This window comes from Acanthaster planci, linkage group LG01 (genome assembly GCF_054643075.1).
Source record: "Acanthaster planci isolate LZ-2023a linkage group LG01, COTS_SCS, whole genome shotgun sequence".
Taxonomy (NCBI): domain Eukaryota; kingdom Metazoa; phylum Echinodermata; class Asteroidea; order Valvatida; family Acanthasteridae; genus Acanthaster; species Acanthaster planci.
This window is the reverse complement of record NC_141777.1, coordinates 18,250,106-18,271,146: the sequence shown is the minus strand read 5'-3', so window position 1 is coordinate 18,271,146 and position 21,041 is coordinate 18,250,106. Positions and strand designations below refer to the sequence as shown.

At 39.2% G+C, this 21,041-nt stretch overlaps 1 protein-coding gene across 2 annotated transcripts in view; it reads right to left on the bottom strand.

Moving 5' to 3' along the window:
* Positions 1–21,041, bottom strand: part of LOC110978196 (voltage-gated delayed rectifier potassium channel KCNH1-like) — a 65,025-nt gene that overhangs the window by 6,550 nt on the left and 37,434 nt on the right. The window contains exons 3-9 of one of the 2 annotated variants that reach the window (XM_022232986.2): positions 11,370–11,498; positions 10,880–11,010; positions 6,819–7,211; positions 5,744–6,161; positions 4,669–4,868; positions 4,161–4,413; positions 672–868 (exon numbers count right to left, since the gene is read on the bottom strand). In XM_022232986.2, the coding sequence (XP_022088678.1) occupies positions 672–868; positions 4,161–4,413; positions 4,669–4,868; positions 5,744–6,161; positions 6,819–7,211; positions 10,880–11,010; positions 11,370–11,498 (1,721 nt within the window). The remainder of the gene's footprint in view (positions 1–671; positions 869–4,160; positions 4,414–4,668; positions 4,869–5,743; positions 6,162–6,818; positions 7,212–10,879; positions 11,011–11,369; positions 11,499–21,041) is intronic. The other variant, XM_022232987.2, reaches the window with a different exon arrangement.

Sequence of the window (21,041 nt, the reverse complement as noted above, 5' to 3'; positions counted from 1 at the left end):
TATACCCCTTGAGCCTGTGAAGCTAGTTTTACACCACCATGAGATGAAGCAGTCAACATTTGTATATTCTGCCGTTGACGTTATTCTGGGTATATGAAGACTGCTTTTGACATTTTTATCTACCCATTATAGTTTGAACTCTTGGGCTCCAAGTCACTGAATATGCCAAAATGTTGACCTGCTTACAAAATCGACATTTTGATGCTCCCAATTTCTCGTCTTATTGACGGCAGCCCCTGTGGCAGACGGTTTGTTAAAAGGAATAGCTGGAAACAGAACCGTAAGACGAGGTTGAACCCCACAATTGCTCTCGTTTACTAAGGAGCAAAAATACCCTGTCTTGAAGGGAGCCGGTATTCCAGACTGTTTGAGGAGTAGTAATTTGTGAAAGCAAAGTTACAAGACAGTTGTGAGCAAGTCAAAGACAGTGAATCAAGTTATGTCAGGAACAGCTTGGATACTACCGAAATTTTTCCTTCTTTCTGCGTTTTCCCCTGTTTTTTTGTTTGTAACAATTTCTGACTATACATGTATAATCAGCTATAGAGGCATAGCTGCCACAACAGGAAAGTATGTGGTGGGCACGCCCTTCTGTTTTCTTCCCCCCAAAAGGACACCTTACTATACTGAGGCCTCAAAACAGTTGGTCGTAGGAGTTAATTGCTTCCTACCCTGTGCCTGAGGTTGTACGTCAGAACCATGTTACGCGCAAAAGAATTCGCAAAGGCTTGGTAGAAGTTCAAGACGTCCATGAGATCATCTCGTCTGATGCTATGCAGATCGCAGTACGTGAGAGCCTTGACGTTAGCGGCTGCTTGACCCAGCGAGTTGTCTTTCCAAAAAGCGTCTCCGTAGACATCGCCAGCTCCTGGACATTGACAAAATAATAAACACGTGACAATTTCCATCGCATTGTATTTTTTGATTTAGAATATAATTACTACCCAACGAAACCAGGGACCAGACAATACGCCTTACCCATGGAACATGTAAAATCCCTCTTGGAGATATTCAATATATATGGCTGGATATTACTGAATACAGTTGTCCTTATTCTTAGTCGGAGTGAATTCCTAGCATCAGCAACAAAGTCGGGAAAACAATGCTTGAAACAATTATATACGCTGTGCATTAATGTTTTTTTTCACTTCAGTATTGCGGAATCCTGATGCTTATTAAGCGAGGTGCGTTATCGATAGGGATTTTGTCGCCGCATTATCTCCGACGAAAGAAAACGTAACATTGTTTTCTCCTTGGAATTGACCATCAGATTTTAACGTTACGTGGTATTTGGTATGGAACGAGCAAGGTATATAATTGCTCATCTTGGTGAACATTTCAGGGAAAGGCCATGCTCAATTAAAGAAAGTGAAAATGGGAGGTGGATCAGGTATCTAAAATCTTTTTAGCTTATAGTTTCTTTGTGTTACGTTTTTCCAACGATAATTTCGTCCGAGGGTGGATTCAGGGGCCCATCGGGGGCCATGCTCTCCCAAAAAAGCTTCTTCTTTTTTTTCAAATAATGACAGACAAATTTGGGTCAATTTCATTTTTCTGCCTTCCGCAAGCGCGTAACAAAACCCCAAATGTAGTCTCATCCCTTAGAAAAAGGCCATAAAGACAATCATAAAAAAAACAATTTAAAAAATTCCCCTACCCCTTCGGACATTTGGTTCTGGATCTGTCCAAACAGATTGGCAACTTACTGCTGGATAATAAATGATACAGTTACATATTGCTGATGGATAACTGGTGCAATAATTCTAATATATGCCCTCTTAGAATTTAGACTGAAGTAAGGTCAGTGTGAAGTACTCCATTATCATTGAAATGCAAAGCGTGCAAGGCACTTTCATCGTGTGCACATTGTGGATGCTGAGCGCTTTGAAAGATAAACAGAAATTATTACTAGAAGTGAAACAAGATTCTTCTTACTGCTTCTGTTGAGATATTGATTCCCAAATTGAATTCAAAGTCCCAAAATTGAATTCAAAGTCCCAAATGTTCGGAAGACTTTATAGAGATACGTTAATGATGTATTTCATCGATGGAGGACATTTGCGTCATAAGCTTATTGTAACCATGCTGAAACCATGCTTAACTAAAAACAAAATTTATTATAGTCATTGGCTGATTTTCAAAACAATTTTTAGGACTGTACTTTGCCTCGATTATTATAAAAATCGTCATTTTTAGACAATGTTTAAAAATCACTAATGGGGGCAGTAAGTGAATTGGCCGAAATTATGACGTGATAAGTGGGAGTTCCTTTTCGGCATGGACGCTACATAGTTCTGGCGGGATATTCAAAATCGCTCAACGCAGGTCACATGACGCAGCGCGATGAGTGTTGTTTACACAGCGGGGGAAGTGTGGTTTTCCAGGGTGGTGAGTGTTGTTTCACAGTACGATTAGAGTTGTTTCACAGCACAAGTGAGTGTTGTTTCAAAGCGTGGTACATGTTGTTTCACAGTGAGGTGAGAGTTGTTTCATAGCAAGATGAGAGTTGTTTGACAGCACAGCGAATGTTGTTAAGGTTGCACAATTTTCAGGATGTACTTTGCGTCCGGGAGATGTTGATTTCAACTCCGGGTTTTGCCCTTACCCAACATATAAACACTGTAAAAAAATTCACAAGCTTGTGAATTTTTGGAAGCTCTCGGACAAACACTGATTTCACAGTGTTTATAAATATATACGTTGGGTAAGGGCAAAACCTTTTATTAATGTTGCAGTACACATACCGTTACGTGGTACGCTGCATGGCAATGGACTTGAATGCAGTGTGCGGACGTCGCGCGTACGTCAACTGCCCTGGCCAAGCTATAGTCACTTTGCAGCAGCAGCAGAAGCAACAAATAAAACTGGTCGCACACGACCGAGGTCACGGTATGCCCAGTAATCGCATTGATGATGGCTGCTACCATGCTCTACAAAATAGCCCCGATACAAGTTTCTTCACATTTCCCTCAGAAATTTCGTGCCAATTTACGGACAACCCTTTCTCGAGACGGTTACACTGTTTATTTTATTAAATATCATTGAGTTTCTTTCCTTCTTTTATGTAAACATTATTCCTACCAGAAGTTCAAGTATGGCGCTAGTCTTTGGCGCACACCTGCAAGTGCCCCAGGCTGCCGAGAGCGATAATGGCCAGGCCCCCTGAGACACTGTGAAAGTACCATCTGGTGTGTGCCTCATTACAAAGACTTTCGCGTCATGGGAGTTTACAATGTATTTTGACTCAATTTGTTGTTATAAAGACAGAGAATTTTGCATTAATTTGAAATGCAATTTCAGCTTTTTTCCCTTGGAATTTACTGCGTGCTGCACAAACAAAAAGTACACTGGCGAGTGTTGCCGGTGTCCCGGTTCCGTCTCGTCTGGTCTTTTTAACGGCATTTTCATCGGGCTCAAATTAGTTTGGCAAAACCGCTTCAGTGCGATGATCTCGTCAACTAAATTATTATTCTCATCATAAGAGGAAGCCGACTGATCATCACTTTCACTGTCAGAAAGCACAACGACACTGGGCTCCGAGTCTGACATTGTGTATGCTACAGAAGCAAAGAGTCACATGCATTCAGATCCCCGCGTATTACGTCACAACTTTTAACAGTAGCCAAATGAAGCCGAAGACGACTCTTCTTTTTGTGTCCGTCGGACCCCAAACTGCGAACTTGTTTTCTCCTATTCGGTTTTAAATACACGTAATGAAAAAAATGAGACCTTGCTTATGTGATATATATATGTAGGTCTATTCTACAACATAAGACATATTGCAGAAAATGCCCTCCGTTGCTAAACTACATCTTCAACTTTGACCCATTAACATAACACATGCGTGGGTTGCGTTGTGCAATGCTTTGCACATGTATTGACACGCATATCAAAAGGCGCCTTAACTGCTCGGAGACAATCTAAATCGTCGGTGTCTAAATTGGCTTTGTTCATTTGAAAAAGTAACAGTGGTAGATTAAAAATTAGAATGTTAACATCGCTCACAAAAAAACAGCTGTGTTCTAGAAAGCTGCAAAGTTGTTGAACCTGTGTAATAAATATTGTAGAATTTCCTTTACACAAGTTAAAGTTGACCTTGCGATGTAAATAACTTAATACAATGAAGAAAGAACTATCAAGGATGGATCAGGTTAACCTACCTAAAATGGCCACCACTTCCTCATCTTGTATTACTTCCAATGACCCGGACACAACGAACCATAATGAGTCCACACTCTCACCGACGTGAATTAGGAGATCTCCTGGAGCACTGTGGCTCATTGTGAAATTGATGGCTAAGGCTCGTAGGCAACCTTCGCTGGCCAGGCGAAAGCCAGCGTGCTCGCTGAAGACACTCCTGTTCAAGTGGACACATACGTCCGCTTTCATGTCTTTAGGGCAGTAGCTTAGAACCTGTCACAGTGGAGTTAAGTCGTGTTAATGGGACCCACTTAAGCCCAGGTGGTTCTTGTGCTGAATATAATGGCCAGCGCATACACGCTAAGTACCGGTAGTTATTTTAAAATAAATGTAACGGCAGAATAAGAAACGCGTTGAAAAGATTATGGATCAAACATGCACAACATATCAAAGCACCAACAGTGAGGGGGTTTTGACATTCAACATAATTCAAACTGGTGTATTGTTATATGAAGTTGCATACAACACCTTTTCAGAATCGATCCCTTTATTTATAGACCAGGAGGAGACAACATAATCCATCACTCGCTCCGATAAGCTCTTGTCAACTTGATGGAGTTTCATGAACTCTTTGACATTGTTGAGCATGTCGTGGTATCTGGCAGTGTTGTGCGTAAACTGCTGGAATATTGTGGTCACGTTACCAAAAATGGTGGCGTACAGAAGAGCTGTAATAAAAAAAAACGAAAAGGATAGAACACTATCTTCAAGTCGATCTGAACGCCTGGTTCGCAGACTCCCGTACGGAAAAAACCGTCAAGGTAATAAAGCTGTTAAAATCTGAAGATCAAAATTCCTGTCAACATATTCAGCAATTACAACGTTTTGCTCAACTTCACTGTTTTTGTGGATCCTATACAATGTACATGAATAAAATACACTGTACGATGTACACCTGCCCACACCATTTTTAAATAACAAATATATGTTAATTAAAAAAACTGGCGTCGCAACTTGCAATTGCACCATTTTTTCCACATTGCAGGTTTCTGTACCTATAGACTTATGTCGATTTGCAACTGTCTTGCATCGCGTCGTGCGGCGAGTCGTTACCCTAACCACTTCGCTTAGGTAGTTGAGTGATGCAGCTTCTCATGACAGACCTCATAATATAAGGCAAACAACTAAATCTCCAACAATATTGTAAGGCCGCCTGTACAGTAGATGGATTCCTTTTTTTTAACTGTGCCAGTTTTGGTTAGTACCTTCGACAGAGGCCATAAAGTATATGGTACTTTATGACTGCGATATCGCTAAAATGTAGTGTTATTGAGCAAGGCCCACACACAAGGGCAGATCCAGGGGCAAAGGGAGCCGTGCTCACCCCCACCCCACACACACACACACACACACACACATAAAGAGCCATTTGGCGGGGGGAACAATGACAGAAAGGCGATTTTTGGTCTATTTCATTTTCCCCTTTCACAAAGTGTGTAAAAAGCGTGTGGTTGAGTAACGATAGCCTATCCCATGTTTTTTAAGACATTACTTCTGGTAGCTGTTTTTTACATTTACTATTTCTCTGCTTCTCTATACTTACATCCCACGACCATCATCAGGATTGTGAAGACTTTTTCAAGCACTGTAACAGCTGCAATATTGCCAAAGCCAACACTTGTAAAACTGCTCATTGTGTAGTACAGCGACGAGATGTACTTCATGGTTACGGGCGGTCCGCTGTCCGGATCAAAGTTCCCCTCTTCGTCGTAACTGTACGGGTATCCAACATCTCTGGACAACTTGAACAGCCAACCTTGGGTTAGGTTGTTTCTTGCATCGCTTACTCCGATGGAATACCAAATACAAGCAGCCCAATGAGCGAATAGCATGTATGACAACATCAGAAGTATCAAAAAGGCAACACCGTATTCAATGTAGTGGTCCAGTTTCCGGACGACACGGCCAAGTCTGAGGAGCCTCACTACCTTCAATGCACTGAATATACTGCTCAAATTCTGCTGTGGGTAAAACAAAATCTTTCTGAATAAATTTACATTAGCACTTAGATTGTTAAATCCATCTTTAGGGAAGACGAACAGTCAGTTCTACCTCTAGGCCCCTACTTGACTGTATTGCAACAGAAGATTTTAAGAAAATAGGCCTAAACAATAAAAGTAAAGTTACACAAGAATGTTAGCCTACAATGACTTGCCAGGGTCAGATTGTGAAATGAATTTTTCACTCCTCACCAGGTCTTTCTTAGCAGACCCTGTCCTTCGGATTTCAACAAAATCTCCTTCCCGTCGACTCTCAGTTCAAAGCTTTGATGTACAATGGCAAACAATGTGAAATAAAACTTTAGAAGTGATCCCTGTTAAAACTCCACTGTCTTTGTTCCCAAATATTCATGCGTAAAATGATTTCGTGCTCCGGTTTTGCTTCAAAGTTTGACGAGGCAAAAAAAAGGTGTACCAACTCAAATTCAGCACTCTGTGTATTGGTATGTTGTGCAGGGTCTTTAGATGTCACACAACAGGTTGGGGAAAAAACAGCCTAACTGCATGTGGCTTCACCGTGTAATAGCCTATCGGTGTCCATGGACATTAAGAGAACAAACTAGTCTTTATAAAGTAATAAAAGCAAATTTCGAATTAAATAATAATCCTGTGCCTTACGTTTTGCTGTTGAAACGCATTGATGACATCATACGGTAGGCACGAAAGGAGGTCGATGATAAACCAAGACTTGAGATAGTTCATACGAATGACCTTGGGGTCAGAAACAACCTCTCCCCCGGGCCCGACAAAGGTTGTGTGGAAATTTAGTATGACATCAATAAAGAAGACGATGTCCACAATGCCATCTACAACCATACTGATGTAGTCCTTGGCAGTTTGTGTTTGAAAGGCAACATTCAAAGGCACAGCCACAGCTGTATAGAAGGTGAGTAGAAGTATAACCCAGTCCCACATTATTTTGAACGTGCAGTAATGAAGAATTATGTGAGGCGGTGTCTTGGGCGCTTCTCGCTTGTACTGCGGCAAGACCTCGGCATCTATGCTCATCATCTGAGAAGGGGGATAAGATGAAAATGATTTCAATGTAATGTTGCAAATGATTTGCAGCTATGCAGGGTGTATCTGAAAAAGTAGACCATGAGAAAAATCACGATAAAAATAACATAGGACAAATTTTTAAAAATAAAATCTGGTTGTACCCTTTGCTTAAGGGGGTAGCTCGGCTTTGTGATTGATGCCAGTTTTGTTGCTCAAATTTCACACTTCAATGATTAGCGAAAGTTTGAATTTTGGAAAGTAAAAGTCTCTTGCACACAGGTGTGTGAGGGTTAAGATGAGATCTGTCAGATTACATGAAAATTTTTACAAAGAGTTTCACTGGCACACGTAAAATTTGACAAACAATAAACCCATAACCCCCTAACATCGATAACAAAATAATTTCATTGCTGTGTGTATCATTACCAGGCAGTTAAGGCTAACACCACATACATTTCTCGATTAATTTGAGGACACCAAGTTTTAATCTTCTTTAAGTTGATGTTTTGAAAGTGTGAAAGGTCAGTGGTCCTTAAAATCATTGCATTGTCTGATACACCCTGTATATATGTATAGAAACTTCAACCCTGTTGTCAAAAGACCTACATAGCTCATCAACGCAAGGAAATCGGGCCAGGCGTGCTCGCTTCATTCAGATCTACTGAACGTCAACACAATGAAAACTAGATAATGAAAAACAAAGTTAACTAGTGGGAGAAGACGGACACTAGCGAGTTCTATCCCAGCGAAGAGAGCACCCCTGTCGTGTTCGCCGTCTTATGACTGCCATGTTTCAACTGTATACAGTTTTGGACATCACACACCACTGATGTTGTCCTATTAATGTAATTACCTGGGCTAGGAGCACACACAATAATTATGCGAATGACATGTACAGTGAAAAACCGAATTCTCAACCGATGATTGTTGGTCTCGGTTTATTTCATTATCGCCAAACAAGTGATTTTGATTAGGGAATCATGGGTTTTCTCGGTCAACATTTGTTAAAAAAACATTCAGAACATCTTGCTGGGGGCAAAAGAAAACACTTAACTGCCTACTGTGCGCATTTGTGGTTCATATTAGATTTGGGACGTTCAAATTTGTGTTCATGCGTCACATTAGCACTTTCTTAACACCTTATAACGTTGCAAGTTATGCCATTCATTTTCAGATGGTCGTTACATTTACTACATGTAATTGGGTGGGTGACTTTACATGCCGTTCCTTGTTGGAGTTCTGTGGTTGCAGCCTTACTCAATGTTTTTCATTGCTATTCCCAGCTGCTACCATAATATTCAGTAGCAGTCTGTACATTATAGATGTGTGTTATAATTTTATGTCTGTGTCTTTTCTACACTTTGTGTTAATACTCGCCAATTATCTTACAGCGAAGCAAACTGTAGAAAAAGGTTGTTTTATATACAGCCGCTATAGGCGTCTCGAAACTGCCAAGCTGTAGCCACGTATCTATATTTTGCAGACAGGAAAACCTGCACATAGCACGTACTCAAAAATCAAGGCACACGACAGCTCCTTTAAAGAGAGTTTAGACACTTTTGAAAAGAAATGTGAGGTATTCGCATGTTTTACTGCTAACATGGTAGTTAAAAGAAAGAAAATTTTCAAATCCCGCTTAGTCGATTTCTTTTTTCATGTTTATGATTAAAGGGTGAAACAAACTGAAGTCTTGCTTTCTACCCTCCTTTTCAAATGGAAAACGCACTTATTGAAGTTAATGAAAACCTCACCTGGGAATCGCACATGAGGAATGTCTGTAAGTCGGTTGCTTATAAGATTCATTCCCTTGGTCGACTGAGACATGTCGTTAACAATGGTCTTCTTAACAGGTTATACAAAACAACCATTCAGCCATGTCTTGACTATGCCAGTTCTGAGTGGGGCAACTGCTCAATGACTAACTGGAAGATTCTTTTTAGGCTACAAAAAAGAGCAGCCAGGATTGTTGCTAACAACTTTGATTATATTAATTCTTATGGTGATGACATCATCAGAGCCCTTTCTTGGCAGACTTTTGAGCAAAGGAAGGACTTTTACTTAGCTTGTAACATGTATTAATATGTTCATGGTTTAGCCCCTGACAGACTTTGTAATAATATTTGAGATGTATTTTGATAGACATGGACTTAACCGTGGAAACGCTGATTCTCTTAATGTTGTAGTCCATAGGCCTAACATGGAAAGTGTTACGCAGTCTCTCGACTATTCCGAGGCTATTATATGGAACAACTTACCAGATAAAGTCCAGAATGTATCCTCTTTTGATGTTTTTTTAAATTATGCATAAGAAGCTTTGTTTTTAACGAGGCATTTTTAACACTATTGTGGTCTTGTCGGTTAATCTTATTGTTACCATTTTCAAAATTGTTCATTTTCTCTGTACTGCACAGGACCATGATGTAAAACAGCCAATAAGCTGAATGTCTATCCTGTATAAGATTTTTAAATAAATAGACTATTAAAGTGTTTGGACATCGCTAGTCTAATAATATGCACGTTCTGCGTAGGCGTAGCCATTACCATTGTGTACACGAACAATCATTCGACATGACGCCCACTCTTCTGAGTATATGTGGGTGAAATTCAGAGTGGTAGGCAATCGCGAATCATGTCCTATTGCCTTCGGTTTAGCCAACGTATTTTTCCACGGTGCAGTAGGCGGCTTCTCATATCGCCTGCTATTTATGTGCTTGGCCAAAATTTGTAAAATGTTCTTCCATGGTTGGTGGCAGGTTCTGCATCTAAAGGCACATTTTTTTTCATGAAATTAAAAATGGTGAGGGCCAATATTAGTCGTATTTTATATGTGGGTTTGATTTTTCAAACGCACTGTGAACAATTCCTTTACTTTTGTACTGACGGCCAGCCAAAGTTTCCTCACTATAAGTTGTCAAAACTACCACTCTGACATAAAAAGAAAGAGATTATCTGCTCTTTTCTTCGCGTTTATAGCTCTAACACTTATGAGCAAACGAAGGACAGGTCACAGTGAAAACCACGTTCAACGTGCCTATGATTATACTTTGCAACAAGCTTACGTTGCCCAAACGTGAGAAGTCGCTTGAAAATATCATGAGACCGGAAATCTTCAGCTTTTACATCGTTAATTCATTTATCATTAAACATGCATTTAACTGAAAGTTGATCAAAACGTGAATTCATATTTTGCGTGATTTGTCATCAGTTTTTTGCATTAAAAATTCCAACTGCCCTGGAGAGCCTTTACAAAATTAACACGGTTTTCAGGAAGACATGTTTGGGTTACTTTTAGTTTTGTGAAAATAAGTTTGGACCCCTCCGGCCGATTCCAAAAAAAAACCCACATGCGGATCAATAACAAGTGATGTTGCTGCCGACGTATAGAAAAATGCCTGCAAATGTTTTTCAGCTATCCTGAATAATTTCCTGAGGGACATGTTTTGCTTACCCAAGTGTGTCCGTAGCAACACTAAGAGACAACTATCCTTGTGAGCCTGAACATTCGTACGTGGTACCTGTTAACATGCATTCATGAACGTGCATGCACTACTTTCAAACAATTTGAGAACTCTGGTTAAAACAAAAAACAAAAAGAATACAAACACTGACGAGGAACATAACCTCGATCACACTGGCACTCTACAATTATATTGAAATTGAGCTTGTCAGGCAATACTTACATGAGCGATCTGCGATATTTGATTTTGGGTGCTTTGTTCTGACTTCATATTTGGCAGATGCTGGGCCACTTGTACGAGAACCGATTTACTCCTCGTCACGGTTCGTGCCAGCCGGGCAAATCTGCTTAGTCCTGGACACAATTTATCAATAAGAAAACTTTTTAAAAAAAGAATGCTGAAGCAAACTTGAGTGATTCCCATAAACCTTAGGCATCATTGTTGGTATAGGTGAATTAGAAAATGGCTGAAAAAATTGCAAAATATTATCTCGGATTTCAATTTCAATAATTTGTAAATAGTAAAGAAACAATAGCTGGTATGTGAAAAGAATTTCAATGATCCTAAGTCTATGGGAAGCTTTCAAGGACGAGGAGGGTCAGAATAATGAAATTATTGGTTTTCAGCATGCTGTTGTAAACGTACCACTTAGGAAACCATAAATTTCACTTTGATATAATATGCCCATGCATTGGGTCACGCGTATGCGTACCTTTTGCATTTTCATCCTCGATCGGTTGCTTGAGGGACGTGATGTCTTTGAATGTGCATAGAAAAAGTACGATTTGATCCTTCTCATTTTGGATGGGAGCTATTTGGAGAAGCGACCACATCGGTGTCCCTGCAGGGAAAAGGATTTTGTTATAAATCGTTAAAGACAGAAAGGTCTGATGAAGAAAACATTACACATTACACTTTTTAACTTGAGTTCAACAATTCTAATTTTATTTCTAATATTTGTCTTCAAATTTTCAGCTCTATTTTCATTACGTCGTTCATCAGTGCGTTCACTAACTGATGATGTGAAAGTCTTTTCCAGTAAGAATGAAATTTTTAAGAGTTTTACTCTGCTTTCCGTGTGTGGATCCTTGCAGAATGTTACACATAGTGTCAGACAAGTAGCAAAAATTCTTTCACCTTCTGTCAAAGGACATTTTCAAGCTTTCGAGCCATACTGTTGCCACTGATGCAAGATAATGAATCCTTTAGTACATTTAATAGTAATAACAAAATTGCTTTTGAATTTGAGAAAATGGCTCCATCTGTGGACATTCTATTAAGATGTGGACAAAATTTAAAAATAAAATTGGATAATGAATAAATATTTAGAACTACAAGCATCACAACCACAAATATGGTATCAAATTAAAGAGAACAAAACCTTCCTTTTAAAGGCTGTACCTACAAGGTGGATTCAGTTGACTATGTTTTTTTTTGGGGGGGTGGCTAGAACGACAGATTTTGAGTACCCATTTGGCACCTTGTTTTAAAATTTGAAAGTCAAGAGTATTATTGTTACCTTTTGGCAATAAGTCAAAGAGATAGGTTCACATTTTTGTGAAAGAGCTTTTTTTACGTTTTAATTTTCGCCAAAAAACGGGCAGAAAAAACTGTAACGTAACTAACAACAACCTTTTGGCGGTGCTTTTAACTGGTGAGAGAACCTGTTGTATATGTTGAAACGCTCATCAATAAGCAGTTACAGAAAATAGTACAATTTTACTCATCAGTATGCCGTCTGCGGAAACTTTGTTTCCCAAAACAAGTATTTTATCTCACACTTTTTGATTTATGGCAGTATTATAAATCCTATCAAGATGTATATAGTCGACTCTCGTTATTAACTAAGTCGCAGGGACCAGACAAATTAGTTTGTTATAATCATGGCTTTGTTACAAGACGAGTTGAAAAACATAAGAACTTGAGATATTGGGATTCTCGAATTCTGTTGTTTGTAACAGTATTTTGTTATAATTGTTCTTTACAGTCTACATGGGATTCAAATGGAGGACTGATTCTGACACGTAATAGGAATATGCATCATTGCTTGAAATACCACAAAACTAACTGCACAAGTAATGCTGTGGACTATTATTTGGATGAAATTTAATTAAAGGACCATGTAACAGAACTGTTTTATCAAGTCCTTGAAACTACACTTGTATGTTTCTATTACCTTATTTTCAATGTGTGTTTTTGCTGTTTTATCTGTACTTTGGGGACTTTTTGTTTCTATATGCTAATATGAATATGCATATTCTTGAACAAAACTGTTATCTAATCCAAGACACTGAAACTCAATGTTGCATTGATATGTGTACAAAAATTGCTAGATTTTTACCTTTCGTTATCGAAGATCTCCATTTCTTTCGGCAATTTATTGTTGCATAAGTATATGGCAGTAAGCTAGTGAGCAACGTTTTGTCAGAGATATTTTCAAAAACTAAATACATGCAAACAGAGCAGTGTTTTCCTGAAATTACACGAACAGCGCCCTCTCTTACCTGGCAACGCTTGGTCTAATTTAAATGATTTACAAAGTGCACTTTACAGTTCACTTAGCTCCATAAGCATATCTACATAAGTCATACACTGGAGAAGAGTTTAAACATACACAAAAGTTATTCTAAGAAAACTTCATTACATTGATCCTGAAAATGTTAAAATTCTGTGATGATATTGGATTTTATCACTAAATTATCCAATTCTTTTCAAGAAGCAAATTTGGCACTGTACTATTCCTTGTTTTCCCTGTGTTCATTAAAGGTGTTGAGCAGAAAGGAGTATAAGATAATAGCTTCCCGCTACACCGTGTTTGCATTACCTGTCCATGTACAGGTACTTACACTTTGATTGGGAGCCATTTTATACACCAATAGACAATTTTGTGACCAAGATAGCCAATTAAGAGCCACCAAATTTCTAATAATGGCAAAGAAGGCTTAGAGGGGCAACCACCCTATCAGATACTTTGCTCTGGGATACTTGGCAAGCCGTAGGCCAATGAGAACTTTGGTTAGTTATTTCCATTCTTGGGGTTTAATGATTGGCCTGGAAGGAAAAGTTGTTATGCTATATTTTTTGTTTCAGCCTCTGAAGGAACAACATCTACAATATGATTCTTCTACTTTTTTTTTGTTTACATTATTCAAGAGTCGGTGAATTGTCCTAAATACAGTTTGCTGAGATGACGTTTCTGTGTTTGTGTGCAGTTCATTTTGTCTTTTCATAAAAATTAATATTTTATTTGAGGTGGAACTTATCACTATTTATTCTAAGGAAGCATGAGCCGACCTGACCAAAGAATCGCTTCTTCCATGCATCATTAGGTTCCAGTAAACCAACAAATGACGGACCTCCAGCACAGACCCGTATAAGCTATTCAGAATAACAAAACTCAAAATGAGGTGATAAGTTAATCTATTTTTCTGCATCTCAACTTGTCTGCAGTAGTCGGGATTTGAATAATTCTCGGATTTTACACCCTGATGTCACACCCTGACCAGTTACACCATTACGTGAACACCTAAGAACTGCGGTTTACACCCACGAGGACGCCTTGTGTCGTGCGAATCACTCAGTGTGAATCGGATCCCTGGGAAAATCTATTTTTAAAACGTAAGACCAGGCACTTGGCTCGTGACAGATCCCATGTGGGTGATGTGGTCATCTCGCAACCCTAGGGCTACATTTGTTCCAAAGGTGAACGCTGACATGATGGTGACAAAGGGTTCATCGGGCTAATGTTGACAGGGCATGACGTCACGTTCTTTAGCTTGGTCTGTACGGACCAACCTTACAAGTTGAGTATTCAGGCATGATTGGGTCATCCCAATCAATTGATAATAGTCAAGATGACCGAGCCAAAATGGAGACACGCTCGTAGAGCGAAATACGTAGCCAGCAAGAAAAGCGAAATTACCGACAGTAAAAGAAACAGCTTTACTGCAAAGAAAAGAAAAGTGACAACGACCAGTAGTGTACGTGAGACTTTCAGGAAGTTGAAAAGTTCAAGACAATACAAAACTGATGATAAACTTTACATTATTGGGTGATCTCAAGCAACTATTGGAGAACTATCGGGCTCTGTTTTCCTCTTTTTTCTGGGGATTTTTCTAAGTGAGAAATGTATTTATAAGAGCTTAGTTTAGTACATTATGAACGTCATGCATGCTCTCGTTTTTTCTTTCTCGAACCATTTTACTGCACTCAATTCTGCTGGTGTTTTCCCCTACCTGTCGAGCAATTACTGCATTTATACGTGGCAGTTTTACATGCCTAAAAAGTTTACATAACACAGACTTAGTGTTTTAGTGAGAAACACTCCCACAAGATATAATTCGACCGGATTTACATGTAAGACAAGTAAGTTTACCAAAAGACTCTGATTTCGTTTCATTTATTAAAACGACAGGTTCTCGTCTTTAAAACGCACTGGTATAGGCAATATTTTGAAGTGCCCAGTGAACAGATCAACACATTGTCAACATAGTACAAGTATGATATATCAAAAAAATGCTTCAGTCTGAAACGTGTGTAGCTTGCACATTACTTCGTCTTATTTATTTTCAAAACTACTAATTTCACTACACTACAGAATAACGACATTGTAGGAGGGCTTGTTGCAAACTTATAGTGGTTTCTCAAGGAAAACCACTCCATTCACAGTATAAGCTCCGAATTATGCGTAGTATGTGATTCAAGGTTTGAATATTTCTAATGAAAGTCTTTAAAAAAGAAAGGTCAGCGCTCACGTCACGGGAGTATTGCCATGGAAACGTTCTTGAAATGAATATAAGCGATGAGCTCTTAATCAGCTGGGATAATCATACAAGACTATATATAAAATTTTTACATCTGCAGTAATTAAGACGACCCTCTAAAAGTTTTTAGGGTGTAATGCCTGCATGACGTATTACGCCTTAACCTGCTGCTTGTTACCACAAATATGTTTGGTTTTCTTCTGATTCCTACAAGTGACTCTCTTCCGTCTTTACGAAACTCCAAGAACCGTATCGGACATTACAGAGTCGATTACCCTCTCCATGTGAAGCCTTATTCATTTTGAGAACTACACATAAAATGCTTTCGAAGACTGGCGTTGTCTTTTAATCAGCATTCATGATGTTGTGCCATTTTCAGATGCATTTTACTTCACTCTTCCTTGTCAGTCATCAGTGGCGTAAATCTGTGTTGGAAATGGGGGGGTGGAGGAATGACTTGTCGGCCAAGGAAATTTGAAAACGGGCGGGGAGTTAACACTATATACACTATATAGGGGGCAATGTTCGTAATAAGCATGTACATCTGTAATGTGTATCATGCAGAATCGTACATCAGAGTGGTATATTTATGGCTTTTTAAAACTGCTCTCCCTTTTTATTGATATTGCAAACACTTTAGTCATTGGGAATTCTAGAAAATTCTTCACAATCCGCTTTATTGTTATTTTTTAACTCTTATTAACTTTTTTAACAAAAAGAGGGGGATGATTCAGTATTCCAACCTCTCCCTCCAAAGAAAAAGTGGGAACGTTTTATGCCTATGTCAGTCATCGTTATCCGTGGCTTTCTGCTTCATTTTAATCATATGGGTATTTCAGTTTTCTGTATTTTTACCCATTCTCGTGCTTTGTAATATTTCAGTCAAAGCTGACGGTGCCTGCTTGCCGTATAGTCCTGACAAATTCGTGGGATTCGCATAATCTGCAATACATCTGCAAGAATACAAAAGGTAACTGAACACAATAACCACTCCAAATTGAGAAAGATGGGGAATCTGTGAAACCTAAAATTCAAATCTCCGTGATATGCTTCTTACTCGTCAGACAATGTCGCACATGCGTTCAAGACCCATGTCATTATTTTCAAATAACTCCCTCCGTGTACTTAGACTTAATGTCCACGGAGTCACGTCAAAGAAAATGTTCAGAGCAACCCCCCAACTCATCGACTCCCTATTTCATTGCTTACTTGATCTCCCTGTAAGCCATTTACCTGGCGCAAAGCACACTCACAAGATCCTATTCGAGTAGCCATTGTCACTTCTCCCAGTGGGCAAACCAAAACATACTCAGGCTGAGCTGGATCAATAATCTGCTGCACAACCTGTCCGACTAGACGTTTTTGCCCGTGGGGCAAGACTATACACACGCACTCTGGAGAACAGCGATTATATAAGCTCGTCCAATTCGGTGTTAGAACAAGACAAGTCATTTGGACAAGTTAGGCCATAATGATTGTTGGGTGAAGGTAAAAACAGTAGATGCTACATAAACAAGGAAAATATTCATTGCATAATAAGATATTTTCCAGGACAATACAAATCTACAAGCAAAGTTGCTTGAAGCTTATGATTCAGAACAGATTCATTTTGCATCACAGAAATATCTATTTTAAGCATAAATGATTTCATAATCTCTGTCGCTGCGGTTCACCGCTTAACGAGCCACCTGAGACCTACTCCATATCTTCTTGTGTGTGAAAATTGAGTTTCTGAGGTTCAACGCGTAGGCAAAGGGCGCCAAAATGGTAACACTGATAAAAGAATCAGAATACTTCAGAAAGCTTTGTCAACCACAATTTCAGTGTGGCCAGTTTCAATACACAAGAAAGGTTTCACTGGAGAAATCAGGCTACGACGAACCAGTAAATGTCCCGCAACTACGGAACAAGCACGTCTTTTTTTTTCAGTTTTCTTGAAATAATATTTTACTTTCCTTGAATACTATCTGAATTAAAACAGCCATACTTTAAAACAAATATCCTACTTATCATATGTTATACTTATATGCTTTTATTTTGTGGTAGAGATCCAAATTTTCAATCATACCATTTATAAATGGCAACATCTCCAATACATTAAAAGGAAAGAATGCATATGTAGTCTTTATTTAGAAGCTTTGTTTCACGTCATACGTTTATATTTTGGGATTTCCTCCGAAGGAAAAATTTATGTCTAAAATCCAGTGAGCAATTTTGCCTTAGTTCAGTGAAAGAGTAATTCAATGGATCGAAATGTGCATAGCATTTCACTCTACTACTGTTGCCCAAATTGTCAAGTCCTTTGACCACCACCCAATTTTATTTCATACACAAGTTGCAGCGACGGATAAAAAGCCTCTTTGGCTTATTGTTCAGTTTCAGTTAAGGCCTGCCTTCATGCATTGTCACACCATCGTTGACATTAATATTAATTTAATTTTGATCCTCCAGCACAAATGATAAAGAACCTGTCATGAAAATTTCAGTTCGTCCCCGTTATTCATTCATCACTGACGAGCTTGTTTATACATCCATGAAAGCATCTACTGCAGAACCACTTCAAAGTGAAAGTCCTGTCGTATAATGAAGGGGATTGATATTGGCAATGACACGACGCCTGTTCAAATGAAGTCTAGTCTCATACACTATATTAAAGTCAAGGAGCAAAAGGTGTTATTTTGGTTTGTAAATTTCCTTGCTGGTAATTTATGTCTACATCCATCGTAGACAGATTTCGAATAAGTACAGCCTCTTCATCCGGGGATGGAGAGGACATACCCATTCCCCACTTTTTCCTTGAAGATGGGCATTAGAAACCAAAAAGAGGGTATTGTTGAACTTCCTAACAGCTAAAAAGGTACGAAATAGCACTAACATCGGCGAACAAATATCCCACCCATTTTCCAGCACAGATTTACCCCACTTTGTATCAGTAAGGCACATCATGCATAACAAACCCTGTTAAAATTGGGCGTGTCATCACTGGCACACCCGGTTCATTGCATTACCATAATGATCAACGAAGGACCCAGACCAAATCAGATTGTTATATCATTGTTGCCGTAAAATACAACCAAATATTAACTTATGTCAGTTTGGAACGCCTTACTTTACAACAAGGTTGTAAGGCAAGGCAACGTGGTGACAGAAATGTCCCATACAGTGTAACAGTCAACCAGTGTAAAACACTGCACGTACGCTGAGCACGTTCTAGCCATGTCGACTGGTGTCGGTGTTTGCCCCACATCAAAATAAAAAATGCCCTCTTACTTACGGTGGAAAATTTCCAAATTTCCATTTATGAAAGAACTGCTGGGAGATAAATGAATGATGAAGTAAAAATACTTGCAAGTCTTATGCGAGAAACATCCAATCCGTTGATGCAGACAAATTGCCAGTTGCGGGTAAGAGGGGATCGTGAAGAAGTATTTTATTTAGCTACTTTGCTTCAGCTTAATGACTTTGGGTCTGGTTAGGGCAGAATTGTTTTCTACATGGAAAGAAAAATTTGCGAACACACCTTCCCTCAACAAGGCAACGGACAAGAAAGGTGCAAGACAAAAGTGACGACTACAAATAGACCGCCGCAAACATGTTGAGGTGAAAACGTAAAACCATAGTTGGAGGTGTAAATCCAACCGGAAAAGAGTGGCTTTGGTAGTGGCACACGGCAAGGGCGATTGCGACTGGTTGTGATCGATTGCACCTGCTCGCCTCTCTTAATAGAGGGAACGCCGAACTCATTTCCTCTGCGAGCCATCCTTATTCAACCAGAAAAACGTATTATCATCTGACGGTGAAAAGCCTCTCTTATTCATCAGCATTCTATCTCTGCTGGTTTTCCCCAACTCACTGTTGATGATACATGCTGCTCAGATTGTAGGTTTTAATTGTGACAAGGCAATATGCTAAATTTAGTATTATATTTTTGTCTACCAACGACTCTCACAAAGCATTCTGTTTAGAAGAAATCGGACAATGGAGTTGAAAAATCCTTTTACAAGACTGCTAAAGTATATGTCAGTATTAAATACATCGTTCAATAAGAAAATTACTCTTTGCCAAATAAAATTATAAAACTTAGAATAGTAATGCTTCCAAACGCACATTACATAGCACTCAGGAGTCTCTCAATTGACAGTCAATGGTGATTCAATATCAATACTCAATACTCACTTAACGAAATCTGACGTTTGTAGAGGTCTCTTCGATGCGCACCATAACATAGCAGGGGAAATCAGGCCCTAAACATTTTCTGCAATAGTTTTTAAGTATTGTCTTGCAGTCATTTTGGCACCATTGTTGTGAAAATTGGGCATACCGTTCTCCTACAATGTTCATTTTGCGCACCAATGTTGTGAAAATTGGGCATACTGTTCTCGTACAATGTTCATTTTGCAAAGCCGTCAGGTCAGCCAGAAATAGGCTACACAGTTTTTCCATTGACGTGTTTAATGCACGCGGGCCGACACACCTTCTCGTTGATTTTCACAAAACAAGATTTAATGTTTGGAAACATCCACAATGTAGAAACTGCTCTTCTAAGGGGGGGGCACAGGGTCACGTTTCCCCAGCGGATGCCCTGTCCCCGTTGGTGACCCCCCCCCCCATTTTTAATCTTTAAATAATGTCCCTTGTAATTTAGCTGCAGCTTAATTTCTTATGGTGTCTCCTCGAAAAAACGTGTGCCCCCCGGGTGCCCCCGGAAATTTAGCCCTATAGTTACTCCACTGGGCCCGAGAACAGACTAGGTTTATCCACGTCTGTGACAGAACCAACAGGCTAAACATGATCAATATGCGTGTATCTCTCTTTTTCTCTCTTGTGAATACAACCTAATTATACTTTATACTCTGATGAACAAATAAGTGAGAACAATTCCTTCCACATGGGACCTGCACTAGAAAATGGGCCATGAAGCCTGCATACTCTTTCGCGCCAAGTCATTACGTCTGCTCAGACATATATTTAGTTGTCTCCGAGTGTCCGACGTTGCACAAAATTGGATTGACTAGAATGCTAAGGGTTAATCTCTTGGTGGTTGCAAATGTGTCATGTTACCCACTCTGAAGGCTGAAATGTAACCACGGGGAAGAATGAAAATATGTTGAAGCAGTGTCTGTGTAGAATCACAAATCTTCAAGGACTGAAACCATTTGAATAACCAGAGAAAGTGTTGCCTGCCACGAAACTATTGGCTAATACCCATTAAAATTGGTCAGCTTTTTATTCTCTTAATTTATTATTTTATATTTCAGTGCTTGGATGTGATGCTGCTCGCGGTTTAAAAAGACTGTTCTATAATTATTTGGCATGGTTTACACCCACAAAACGAATCTTTAATATGGATCTAATGTTGAAATGTGGCTTTGTGCGACAAGCATGAAATGCACCGCCTAGGGTCTATAACTTCCCAGTTCAGTTATGAAACTCCAATTATAGTCCCCTCTCGTAAAGTCCCTTGGTAAGTAAGAAAAAGGCATCATCTTTTCTATGCTTAACATTCGACAGCCATCTGCTAATTTACTAACAGTAAGACTCTACTCATTCACATACTGCAATTGAGGATCGAACAGTTTAGAAATTACTGGTATTGAATAAAGCCTATATGTAAAGCCAAT